This window comes from Cervus canadensis, chromosome 3, assembly GCF_019320065.1.
Source record: "Cervus canadensis isolate Bull #8, Minnesota chromosome 3, ASM1932006v1, whole genome shotgun sequence".
In the NCBI taxonomy this organism is placed as follows: Eukaryota; Metazoa; Chordata; class Mammalia; order Artiodactyla; family Cervidae; genus Cervus; species Cervus canadensis.
In genome coordinates, this window is record NC_057388.1 from 68,340,850 (window position 1) to 68,354,980 (window position 14,131).

A 14,131-nucleotide genomic window follows, 5' to 3' on the forward strand; every position below is an offset into this window, starting at 1 on the left:
CATTTTCTAGTCTTAGTAATGAATCAGATAGCCAGTAAAAATATTACTCTTTTCCAAAAAAGGCACATGGTTAACCCCAAACGTTTCCTTTAGATTAGCCTGGATAGTACTTAACCTTTTAGATAACCAATTCTCTATCCAAAAGGCAGTGGCCAACCCTAGAACACTTGGGTATTTTGCATAAAGTGGAATGAATGAGTAGTGATAGTTGCCCTGTCTTTCTCACTGATGCCCTGGGGTCTTCACCACACAGCACAGCTCTGCTCAAAGTCTCAAGCTTTTCTGAATCCTTGAGTAGATCAAGGATAAATTAATGGAACAAGTATTCTGGGTGTCTTCTCATTAACACTAGCTGAAATTAAACAAACAAACAAAATCTGTAAGGGTATAATGGGAAAGATTGAAGGCGGGAGGAGAAGGGGACAACTGAGAATAAGATGGTTGGATGGCATCACCGTCTTATTGGGGATGAGTTTGAGTAAGCTCTGGGAGTTGGTGATGGACAGGGAAGCCTGGTGTGCTGCAGTCCATGGGGTCACAAAGAGTCAGACATGACTGAGCAACTGAACTGAACTGAACTGAAGGGTATAATGCAACCAACATCTTCATATGGTGCCAATGGTATTAACTTCAAAAATAATTTGGCAATTACATTCAATATTTTTTAATTTTTAATCACAATTCTTCACAAGTATTCTGAAGAAGTAACTTAAAATACACACTAAAGTTATAAGTGCTAAGATAGCCTCTGAAATGTTGTTTTAGTAAAAAATGGATATAACTTAAATGTTGAATTAGAGCAGTGGTAAAATAAATGCATATTTGATGTAATATCATGAAGCCACTGATTCAATACATATAGCATGTAAGTAAGCAAACAAAGCCACATTATATTAAGTGAAAAAGGAAGGATACACAATTGAATATACAGTCTAGGTAGAACTATTTTCAAAAAGTTTTATAGAAAAATATTCTGGATTATGGGTGATGTTTTAATATATTGTAATCATTTTGTATAATGTCATATAGAATATATGATAGTGAAAGTAAAAAGTAAAAGAAATGGCCTATGTGAGGCAGGCAGAAAATTGTCAAATCCAAAGCTTTTGGTTATTTCGGCTTGTGGAAAGGTCATACATAAGGCTCCTGTCAGCTCCATATGTGAGCCAGGAAGGCTAATCCTGCTGAAGGTCATCTTGGAAATGGCATCATTATCACGAAAAAGCATAGAGAAGCATCCTGACTTCCAGCTAGGACTTGAGAAAGAACCAAGTCTCCTATTACAAACTGCTGCTCACACCTCTCCTGCCTAAGACTTCAAAATTCTCTCTCATCTGTGTTTTGGTCCAATTTACACTTCATTATTCATTTAATTTCACTGCTTAAATTTATAACAAACTATGACAAATTATAGAAGCTACTTTTTTATACTAGCAATTCATTTCATAGATGATTAATATTGAACAAATTTGGAATATGTTATTTACAAAGCATAGCACAAAACCTAAATAATAGTAAACCTGATGTAGTACAAACTTTATAAAATTTATTTAATTTTTTTTTAACTTTTTGCACAAGGGCTTTTATCAACTCTTCTTCACTTATGGTACATTGAGAAAATCCAAGTGGATATCCCTCATTTTTAACTCAATCTTTTTTATACTTATTCCTTTGTGGAGGAATGATCTTATGACAACTGTATAAGTTTGCATATATCCAGTCCATGATTATTTCTAATCTATTGTGAAATTTTTATTGTTTTATAAAATAATTCCCCATACTACCTATCCAGGTTGGTAAAAAAAAATATCAAAAAGCACACAGAATTTACCATGGCAATATTTATAATCACCTGCACTTCCAAAAACCAGAATAAAAATCTCATTCCTTTTGCTTCCTTGGCCCTCTTTTTCAGACCAATCTAATAAAGCCCTTATCAGCAGCCACCATCTTAGTATTTTCTCTTTCACTCTACTTAGCCCTTGAACCAGAGAAGGAAACTGCATGTACTTCCCCTGGATTTTGCAAGACATTAGGTCATGTATGTTGCCCACAGCAAAGAAGCTTCTTATTGTGAAACCACAAAGCTAATGGCAATTCAGCCCCCCACCTCCAGTAAAAGGAGAGGCAGAGACCAGCAGTGACTCAGCATGGACCTGAAATTAAAACGGTGTCCCATTTCTCAAAGTCAGGCATGATTTCTTCCTCTGTTCACAAACTTCAGCCCATGGTGGGAGAAAAATACTTTCTTCACTGCACTAGTTCTTCTTCTCTAAACATGCAACACCGTAGTTAAGAAGTCCAGGTGAATTGAACTTTGCTTTAAATATCTGTTTTTCCATTCAATGCCGATTCTGAGTATTTTGGGTTCCTTTCCCAACCCTGGCGGATCCGCATAAGGGTCTTGTCTATACATGGCAGGATGAGGATGAACTTGATCACCAGCACTGTGCAAGGGATGATCAGCGCAATCACGTAGGCTGAAGGGAGATACCACACAAGGTTCGAAGGGTTGAGGAATCTCTTCCCACCATACACCAAGGTGTGGGCTGTGCATAAGATCAGGGTCAAATAACCCAGTTTGGACTATAAACAAGAAACAAAAACATGTACATTAACACTGTTTACATTTTCATGTGAAATACTGTGAGTCAGTGAAGGGTATTCGTCAAAGCCACAAACCTTTGAAAACCGTAGTGTTTAGAACACTGCCAAGAACTGAAAAAACATTAACTCTCCTTCAGGATGATCATTGTATCATTAAAAGAAAAGAAAAGACTGCTTACAAATGACCTGGTGGTTTCATCTTAACCTAACTGGATGAGAAAGGTTCCCAGGAATAGATTCTTTTGCATTTGAATAAGTAATGTACCTTCTTTTTCAAGGGTAACACTCTTTTCTGGACCATCTTTTCTGGAGGCCAGAGATGAAGAGAACACAGTATGTCTTCAAGAAATACCACATTAGTGTATGTTGCTGACAGATACTAGCTGAATTATATCACAGTAAACAGCAGTTAGCAAACTTTACTTTTTGTTGGTTGTTTGTTTAGGCCTACATATAAAGCCCAGTGTTTATTTCTGTCTTGAATAAAGGTATAAACATGAGAAAATGTTGACTGCATTTGGTCCCTGGGATAAACTGTAAGACTTTTGAATTCAAACAGTTCTATAAAGTGCAATTCTGACTTCTGTTACTAATGGTCTATTCTGTTATACTAGTTCTCAAGGAATATGCCTCAGAATCACCCAGAGGGCTTGTGAAAACAAACCAACCGCTGGGCCTTACTGATCTTGGAGGATCTCAGATGACCTCAGCCTACGTGACTTGAAGCTGGGCTTCAGTTCCCAGCCAGAGACTGAGGACAGGTTGAGGTGGTGAGAGCACCAAATCCTAGCCACTAGACCAGTGGTCAGTGACAAGACCCTGATTCTTTGGTTTTGCGGAAAAGAATTCCCACAAAGACAGAAAGTATTGAAGCAAGCAGTGTTTATTGGGAGGAAAAGAGTATAGTATGTGTGGGTAGACACATGGGCAGGCTCAGAGAGAGAGAGAGTTGCTGAGTCACCCTTTCGTGGCAGTTTGAATTACTTTTATGGGTCATTTCTTCTGGGTTTCCTTTGGCCAATCATTTTGATTTGTTTGGTCCTGAGGCCATATTTGGTATATCTCAGGATCCTTTCATGTGTGGAAGCTCATCTCTTGGCCAAGATGGAGTCCAGTGAATAGTGAAGAGGCTCATGGGTAGTTGACAGCACTTACTATGAGGTGTCACCCCCTCCCTTTTTTACCTCCAAGAAGCCTTTCTGTGCATGTGTCACTGGGGAGGTCTCCTTAACTTCAAGAACGAGGAATTGTGTTTTTTTTTAAATTTGGTATCTGGGCAGGGCACAGCCTCCTCCATCATCCTGCTTTTATGGAGTTTCTCCTATTATGGGGTTTTCATCCACAGGGGAGAAATTGTTCAACCTGGGGCCCATCTAACTCCTGCCTCAATACCTCCAGAGTTTCTGATTCAGTTTGGTAGGGGTGGGGCATGAGGATTTGTATCTAACATGATCCCAGGCAATAATGCTGCTACTGGTGGTCCAGGTGCCACACTTTGAAGACCTCTGGTCTACAAGATTAGTTACTAACTGCCTTTAATGACATATATGGTGGTTGATGTGTCTAAACACTGATTTTCTATCTTACAGACCAGCACTGAATCTGGTATGATGACAGGCTAGCATAGAAAGTTTTATACCCATAAGTCCACATTCTAAAGCTGATTTTCAGAAATAGAAATTTTGTATTTGGGTTTCTTTCCACCTTGAGCCTAGTATATCTCCATACACAGGGTTCAATAGTAGTTGATGCTTTTCACTCTGTACTCTTAGCTGTGTCTCTGGGAGTGGTCAGGAATCTTGTCCTGCTAGGAAATCAAATCATTATGGAATCTGCCTTTGGATTCCAGAGTTTAGCTTTTATAATCTGAACTTGTTTCAGTTGCTATTTTTATGTGATTGCTAGGGAACTGATGGAGCAAAATGAAAATTTATGCGGGTATGAGAGAAAAACCAGAATATTTGTAAACTCAGAATCATTTTTCACTAAGAAGTAGATTAAATCATGAAGTCCTTTTACCTGGACAAATCGGAACTCTCTCCAGTTGACTGTGTTGCTAACTGATGGCAAGGAAGTGATTCCCAAGAGGACAAACAGGAAAAATCCGAGCATTCCCAAAGCAACATATGAATCACTGAGCCAGGAGGTAGTGGTACTAAATGGATTTTCTTTCTTGGTTATTGCCTAAAATAGTTAGAAGCAATTTTTTAAAATTTCATTTTTTACAAATTTCCCAAAATTTTAAGGTGATGAAAAAATACCTCTGCATCGTTTCTTTGCTAAATGCAAGTTGTATAACATTTCTAAAGAGTCAATGAAAATAATTACACTTAGAAAAATACATCTAGATATTATGCTTTTTGATAGAAAAAGTAATTGGTTCAATTAGGACTTTACTATGATGGTTGACTCCAGAAATTGTATAGAGAATTTTAATTGACCCTGTAAATCCTAAAACAAGATAAACATTTACTTAAACCTTCTTTACCATATGGCTTCTTGTTCCCCAAGCAAAAATTGATGTTCTCAAATGATTACATCAGGGTTCTGTTTTCCTGCTTTATATGCTGATTATTCACACACATGAAGTTTGAATTCTTTTCTGTGTTTTTTTTTTTTTTTGTAATGTAGCTTCAGGTCTGTTGTAACACATCTTGAGAGAAATCTGGCCCCTGTAACATGAGTATTACCCAAGGACATACTATGTATTTGTTATGGAAATAATGTAGAGAAATCCCACAGACACACCATCAATGAGTTATTGACTAATAAACTTTGAGACTGCAGTAGGATTGATCAAAACCAATTATTTCCAAACCAGAACTGATGTATAAGACTTTCTCTGGGACTGCTTTAAGACTCTCCAAGCTGATTTTCTCTGAATATTTTGACTGTGCAGAATATAGTTTTTGACATTTGCTCAGAATTGTTTAGTTTTCCAGTCATTGAGGATGGCATCCCACAAGATAAACATTAATGGAGTTATAAACACCCTTTTGTAAATTTGTTTACATTCCTCTGATTCATGTTTGGACATGAAGCCCCTTCACTTATAAGGTGGTTGGTTTTGACTTCCAAAAGAAAGTAGCATACATAATAACAGAAACTTTAAATTTTGGCTTGCATTTATTGAAGTAACTCAAGAGCTCTCACATCTATGTACCAGTGAATCCTGAGAATACAGATATGGATCCAAGTGAACCTGGGAATCTAACTTTGACTCTTCAATAGTTATATGAGATTTCAACAGGATTTGTTAAAAAACCAAAGTAAAACAATAAACTCCCCAAGACAAACATGACTGTCTAATTGTAGCTGCTTAAAAAAATAAAGATGTTTAGAAGAGTGATTTTCTGTAATTATGAAATGGAATGTGATGTAGCAAGATTGTTCTTTGGTTTAAAAATAGGAGAATACCAGTGAGTAGAGATTTACCTGGGTAACGGTTCTGTTGTTCAATGTCCATCGTACATAATAACGAATAGGGATCACAAGTGTGTAGAGGACATGAAGGAAGGCAAATCCCAGCGCTATCAAGCCAAGCTGTTTTCTGCAAAGCATCCAGTGGTCAAGCCAGTCGGGGAATCGGCGGTATTTTGTACCTCGGTACAGCTGCAGAATGGCAGCAATAACACCAGGGAGGTAAACCAAGGCGAGCAGTGTGAGTGCTGCTATTGGAAAGACACGATTTGGAATAGAAATAGGCAGACGGAATGTCCTGTCTCTTTTTTCATGAACATAAGGGTAGATTACTTCTCTTATTACACAGTAGAAAAAGAAGAAGACACACAGAACAGCAGACAAATAGAAGGGGAACTTCCACATTGGAAATAGTTGTAGCGGGTAGTTTTCAATTTCATTGGCTGCCACGAGAGATCCTTTATCCAATGGAGTAAGTCCAAGACTACGAACGACATCCATCACTCTTTGCTTGGCTTTGCTGTCATTTCCACAGATCAACACCTGGGTTAAAACAATTAAATTTGTATTTATTCTTTCTTTATTAATGGAGGATGGTGTTATATAGTAGTTAACTTCTTCTGAAATAAGGCTGTAGAGTGAACATATTTAATGAGATAATGGTTTAGACTTGCACGTGTACGTTGGATAGTTAAGTACCAGGATTTTAAGTTGAGAGTGGCTTTAGGCATAGTGCATTGATACGATTAGACTTGGTTTTCTGCAGTGCAGACAACTTGAGTTCTCTTCTGTATTTGTGGGTGCCATATCACTTACGGATTGCTTTTAATCTTGATGAATAAATGGAACCCATTTCATACAAAGTAACGGGAGTGGAAAGGATATCCATCAACAATTTAGTGGTGTTATTTTCTAGTACTGACAGGAGGCCTCTAGAGGTTGACACCATTGGGTTCTATCAAGCTAAAAGCTCAGGGTATAGATAATGGGAAATAAATCACTACAATTGGTTACCCTACTTCGTCAAACCTCAGAAAGCTATTCATGGCACATATTAGCAAAATTAAATATTTTCTTTTGGAATTATGTTTTGGAATCTTTGAGGTAAGTGCATAGTAAGACATTTACTTTTTAAAGATGAAGTGTAGATCTATCTTGTAATCTTACCTGCCGACTTGCATCCAGTGCCCCTGACTGGAGAGCCCAGGCTGAGATGGTGTTAAATGCTTTTACCACGTGAGTTCCCGGCACCAACTGGGCAAGGTACTCTGCGTTTGACTCTGGATACTGATTGATTTTGAGGTTGTTGCTGACGTCGACCAATATTTTCCCATTGAGAACCTCGGTTAATTCTGTGAGAAAATCGTAATGTTCCCTGTGTATTGCTATGATTATAATGTCAGATTTCTGGGCTGCATCAGAGTAGCTCATGACCTCTGCACCATTGGGCAGCAGGCTGGACATCCGGGGGGTTCGACTTCCGAAAACAATAGAATAACCACACTGGAGCATTTTAAGTCCCAGTGATCTTCCAAAATCTCCAGTTCCAAAAATACATATAGTCTCTTGCTTTTCTGAAGAATGCATAGTGAGAGGAAATGCATCTGTAGAAATTTTCTCCATAACTGAAAGATAATCAAATACCCAAACAAAATATGAATGTTTTGGTAAAAAGGAATGAAAATTATATCAAGGAAACAGTGATTGAGTGATGTTTGAATCTTCTGATGAATTATCTCAAGCACATTCCCTACAAAGTTTGGAAGGAGTAAAAACTGTCTCATATATTCTCATATGTCTTATTTAACAAAATCTTGTATTGGATAAAGAAATGCAGTGAAAACCTAAGACATTTACCAGTTGCAGTCTTAAACTGTGGCCGTGTATCGCAATGATACTGCATTATTGAATACTTACAGTTCCCAAAGTTCTCAAGAGCAAAATCTGACAAAGAATGCACTAATATGGAAATTATAGACCAACTTATTTACGTTTACAGATGCAAAATCCCAAATTAACCAACAGTATCTGGTAGTCTGTTAAGAGACAGTGCACTTGGATGAGATAGGATTATTCTAAAAATGTAAAGATTAGTTCTATAAATTCAATATGAGAAGATCTATTAATAGAATACATCATATTAGAAGATTAAAGAGAAAAATATGACCATATTTATGTATGCTAAGTGGACCTACATTAAAATTTGACAGTTTTTCTTTATTTTTATTTAAAAAGGAACAAATAGATATTTCCTTAACATACAAAGTATCTTTCTCAACCTGAAATCTAGTTTCATACTTTAAAGAGAATTACTAGAAATATTCCTAATAAAGTCATAAACCAGATAAATATATATATATCCTACATTATTGTTTGGATTCTAACTAACACAATTATACTGGAGAAAGAAATTAGAGGTACAGAAATTCAAAAGGGTTTGTAGACAATCAAACTGTAATCTTGGAAAACTCAAAAGTCAATTGAAAAAGTGCTGTACACCTAAAAGCAATTCAATATCTTGTCTGGGCATTCAATTAATATCAATACTCTTCTCATATGAGAAAAACAAACCAGTTTGAAGATTTAATAGAAGAAAAGGCCCTATTTTTGGCTGCAACAAAATAGAGATAGTATTTAAGAATGAATTTAAGATACAGGGTATATATCAGGAAGATCCCCTGGAGAATGAAATGGCAATCCACTCCAATGTTCTTGTCTGGGAAATCCCATGGACAGAGGAGCCTGGTGGGCTAGAGTCCGTGGGGTCAGAAAGAGTCAGAGATGACTTGGCAACTGAGCATGCACACGCACAAGATATGTACCAGATCCAAATGAAGAAAAATTTAAAATTCCCCTAAGACTCAGAAGATTCATGTAAATGGAAATGTACAGCATGTCTCTGGGTGGGTAGCCTCAGCTTCACAAAAATGTCAGTTTTCTCTGGTTTAATCTATACATTCTGAAAAGTGGGCTAGTTCTATTCTAATAAATAGAGGACCAGTTCTATTAAATATTCAAATATTTTAAATATAAAATATCATGCTGCTGTCACAGGAGTAACAAATGTTCAGTGGAATAGAGTAAAAAAAAAAAAAAAAAATCAGAAATGAACCTAAATTTATATGATAATGATGAGCATCTCAAATTGACGTAGAAAAGATGGCTTATTCAGTAGCTAATATTATGACAACTAAATAAGCAATTGGAAGAAAAATTTTAATCTATACTCACACTTTTCCCCAAGGTAAATTTAAAATATATTAAGGCTTGAAATGTATTTTTTTTTTTAAAGAAATGAACCTATAATAGAACTGGAAGAGGCCATGGAAGATTATTTTATAACCTTAGAAGGGAAAGGTTATAAACTTTATGACTTCAATATAGCAAAAGATTTCTTGAGGGAGGGAGCTAAGATGGTGGAGGAATAGGACGGGAAGACCACTTTCTCCCCCACAAATTCATCAAAAGAACATTTGAGCGCAGAGCAAACTACACAAAACAACTTCTGATCACTAGCAGAGGACATCAGGCACCCAGAAAAGCAGCCCATTGTCTTCGAAAGGAGGTAGGACAAAATATAAAAGATAAAAAGAGAGACAAAAGAGTTAGGGACAGAGGTCCGTCCCGGGAAGGGAGACTTAATAGAGAAAGTTTCCAAACAACAGGAAAACCTCTCACTGGCGGGTCTGGGGGAAGATTTCGAATCTCGGAGGGCAACCTAACTGGGAGGAAAAATAAATAAAACCCACAGATTACATGCCTAAAAGCAACTCCCAGCAGAAAAGTACCCCAGACGCTCGCATCCGCCACCAGCAAGTGGGGGCTGAACGGACAGGAGTGGGCAGCATGGCTTAGGGTAAGGACCAGGCCTGAATGCCCTGAGGGCATTCTGAGGGAGCTAACCTGAGATAGCAACTTAAACTGTGGAATAGCAAGAGAGAGAGAATTAACCTGTGAGAAGCCCTAAACTAAGGCACTGCAGGCCCGTTCACAGAACAAAAGACTGAGCAATAACAGAGAAGAGCTAGCAGGTTGCAGACTGGCCCATCCCCCGCCGGAGGTAGGGGGGAGGCGGGCTGCCAGCCAGAGCCAGAAAGAGGCAAACTCGGTGCCAGAGACAGCATCTCCTACCAAACTGCCAACAGACTTCCCGTTTCTAACCAAAGACTTCCTGAGATTCTGGATGGTTGACATCTGCTGGGAGGGTTGCAGCCAGAGATCAGCTCCCCAGAAGAGACACAAGGCGCGCCTGACCAGCCCAGGAAACTGAGGCAGGGATGGGGAGGGGATAAGGCACTCTGCACCTGGCGAGTGCTCATCAAGCTCCTGATTGCTTGAGCTGCTCCGATGGGGAAGGCACAAAACGCAGGCCCAACCGAGTCTGGGCCTTTGTGCAGTACCCAAAAATCTGAACCTGAGCGGCTTAGGCCTGGGAAGTGCACGCAACTCAGGGCCCACTCCCTATAGAGCAGCCTGGAGCCTGAGCAGTGTAAAGGGGGGAAGTGCACACACTGCAAGCGGGGCAAACCCAGCATGGCCGGAACACTGCAAATGCTCCCCACACAACCCAGTGACATTTGTCTGCAGCGCCCCTCCCTCCCCACAGCACGACTGAACAAGCGAACCTAAACAAGAGACCACCTCCGCCCACTTGTGTCAGGGCGGAAATTAGACTCTGTAGAGACCTGCAAACAGAAGCCAAATAAACAAAGGGAACCGTTTTAGAAGTGACAGGTGCAACAGATTAAAAATCCCTGTAGTTAACACCGACTACACTGGAAGGGGCCTATAGATATTGAGAATTATAAGCTGGAAAAAGGAACTATCTGAAATTGAACTGAACCCACACTGCCCGCAACAGCTCCAGAGAAATTCCTAGATATATTTTCACTACTATTATTATTTTTTTAATTAAAAAAAATTTTTTTTCATTTTTTAAAAAAATCCTCTATTACTCCTTAATTTTCATTTTTATAACCCACTATAACCTTGCAAAAAAAAAGGACCCTATTTTTAAAGCAAACTTCATATATATTTCTTAAATTTTTTTTAATATTGTGTTTTTAAGGGTCTAACCTCTACTCTAGATTTTTAATCTTTGTTTTCCAGTATTTGATATCAATTTTGGACATTTAAGAATCCAATCTTCAGTACCCATTGTTACTCAGGAGTGTGGTTACTGGTTTGATTACTCTCTCCACCTTTTGACTCTCCTTTTTCTCCCCCAAATCACCTCTATTTCCTCCCCCCCCTTCTCTTCTCAATCCAATTCTGTGAATCTCTGTGGGTGTTCTGGGCCACAGAGAACACTTAGGGAACAGAGTACTGCCTAGATCTGTCTCTCTCCTCTTGAGTCCCCCTTTTTCTCCTCCTGCTCACCTCTATCTCTTACCCCCCTCTCCCATTCTTCATGTAACTCTGTGAACCACTCTGGGTGTCCCTCACTGTGGAGAATCTTTTCACCATTAACCTAGAAGTTTTATTATCAATGCTGTAAGGATGGAGAAGCCTTGAGGCTAATGAAAGAATAAGACTGAAATCCAGAGGCAGGAGACTTAAGCCCAAAACATGAGAACACCAGAGAATTCCTGAATACAGGTAACATTAATTAATCAGAGATCATCCAAAAGCCTCCATATCTACACTGAAACCACCCACCACACAAGAGCCAGTAAGTCCCAGAGCAAGATATACCACACAAATTCTCCAGCAATGCAGGAACATAGCCCTGAGCGTCAATATACAGGCTGCCCAAAGCCACACCAAACCCATAGATCCATCTCAAAACTCACTACTGGACATTCCATTGCATTCCGGAGAGAAGAAACCCAACTCCACCCACCAGAACACCGATGCAAGCTTCCCTAACCAGGAAACCTTGACAAGCCAATCGTCCAACCCCACCCACTGAGAGAAACCTCCACCATAAAAAGGAACCACAGACTACCAGATACAGAAAGGCCACCCCAAACACAGCAATCTAAATAAGATGAAAAGGCAGCAAAATACCCAGCAGGTAAAGGAACATGAAAAATGCCCACCAAGCCAAACAAAAGAGGAGGAGATAGGGAATCTACCTGAAAAATAATTTAGAATAATGATAATAAAAATGATCCAAAATCTTGAAAAAAAAAAATGGAATTACAGATAAATAGCCTGGAGACAAGGATTGAGAAGATGCAAGAAATGTTTAACAAGGACCTAGAAGAAATAAAAAAGAATCAATTAAAAATGAATAATGCAATAAATGAGATAAAAAACACTCTGGAGGGAACCAACAGTAGAATAACGGAGGTAGAAGGTAGGGTAAGTGAGGTAGAAGATAAAATGGTGGAAATAAATGAAGCAGAGAGGAAAAAAAGAAAAAAGGATCAAAAGAAAAAAGGACAACCTCAGGGACCTCTGGGACAATGTGAAATGCCCCAACATTTGAATCATAGGAGTCCCAGAAGAAGAAGATAAAAAGAAAGGCCATGAGAAAATACTCTAGGAGATAGTAGCTGAAAACTTCCCCAAAATGGGGAAGGAAAGAGTCACACAAGTCCAAGAAACCCAGAGAGTCCCAAACAGGGTAAACCCAAGGCGAAACACCTCAAGACACATATTAATCAAATTAACAAAGATCAAACACAAAGAACAAATATTAAAAGCAGCAAGGGAGAAACAATGCGTAACACACAAGGGGATTCCCATAAGGATAACAGCTGATCTTTCAATAGAAACTCTTCAGGCCAGAAGAGGATGGCAGGACATACTTAAAGTAATGAAAGAGAATAACCTACAACCCAGATTACTGTATCCAGCGAGGATCTCATTCAGATATGAAGGAGAATTCAAAAGCTTTACAGACAAGCAAAAGCTGAGAGAATTCAGCACCACCAAACCACCTCTTCAACAAATGCTAAAGGATCTTCTCTAGATAGGAAACACAGAAATGTTGTATAAATGCGAACCCAAAACAACAAATGGCAATGGGACCATACTTATTAATAATTACCTGAAATAATGGGTTGAATGCCCCAAGCAAAAGACAAAGACTGGCTGAATGGATACAAAAGCAAGACCCTGATATATGCTGTCTACAAGAGACTCACCTCAAAACAAGGGACACATACAGACTGAAAGTGAAGGGCTGGAAAAAAATATTTCACGCAAACAGAGACCAAAAGAAAGCAGGAGTCACAATACTCATATCAGATAAAATAGACTTTAAAATAAAGGCTGTGAAAAGAGACAAAGAAGGACACTACATAATGATCGAAGGATCAATCCAAGAAGAAGATATAACAATTATAAATATATATGTACCCAACATAGGAGCACCACAATATGTAAGGCGAATGCTAATAAGTATGAAAGGGGAAATTAACAATAATACAATAATAGTGGGAGACTTTAATACCCCACTCACACATATGGATAGATAAACTAAACAGAAAATTCACAAGGAAACACAAACTTTAAATGACACAACGGACCAGCTAGACCTAATTGATATCTATAGGAAATTTCACCCCAAAACAATCAATTTCACCTTTTTCTCAAGTGCACATGGAACCTTCTCCAGAATAGATCACATCCTGGGCCATAAATCTAGCCTTGGTAAATTCAAAAGAATTGAAATCATTCCAGTCCTCTTTTCTGACCACAATGCAGTAAGATTAGATCTCAATAACAGGAAAAAAAAAAAAAAAACTATTAGAAATTCAAACATATGGAGGCTAAATGACACGCTTCTGAATAACCAACAAATCATAGAAGAAATCAAAAAAGAAATCAAAATATGCATAGAAACAAATGAAAATGAAAACACAACAACCCAAAACCTATGGGACACTGTAAAAGGGGAAGGCTCATAGCAATACAGGCTTACCTCAAGAAACAAGAAAAAAAGTCAAATAAATAAGCTAACTCTACACCTAAAGCAACTAGAGAAGGAAGAAATGAAGAACCCCAGTGTTAGTAGAAGGAAAGAAATCTTAAAAATTAGGGCAGAAATAATTGCAAAAGATACAAAAGGGACCATAGCAAAAATCAACAAAGCTAAAAGCTGGTTTTTCAAAAAGATAAATAAAATTGACAAACCATTAGCCAGACTCATCAA

At 38.3% G+C, this 14,131-nt stretch overlaps 1 protein-coding gene across 1 annotated transcript in view; it reads right to left on the reverse strand.

Moving 5' to 3' along the window:
* Positions 1–988: 988 nt before the first annotated feature.
* Positions 989–14,131, reverse strand: part of STEAP4 (STEAP4 metalloreductase) — a 30,450-nt gene continuing 17,307 nt past the window's right edge. The window contains exons 2-5 of the mRNA XM_043463404.1: positions 7,195–7,652; positions 6,043–6,570; positions 4,627–4,791; positions 989–2,586 (exon numbers count right to left, since the gene is read on the reverse strand). Coding sequence (XP_043319339.1) covers positions 2,323–2,586; positions 4,627–4,791; positions 6,043–6,570; positions 7,195–7,650 — 1,413 coding nt within the window. The 5' untranslated portion in view covers positions 7,651–7,652 and the 3' untranslated portion in view covers positions 989–2,322. The remainder of the gene's footprint in view (positions 2,587–4,626; positions 4,792–6,042; positions 6,571–7,194; positions 7,653–14,131) is intronic.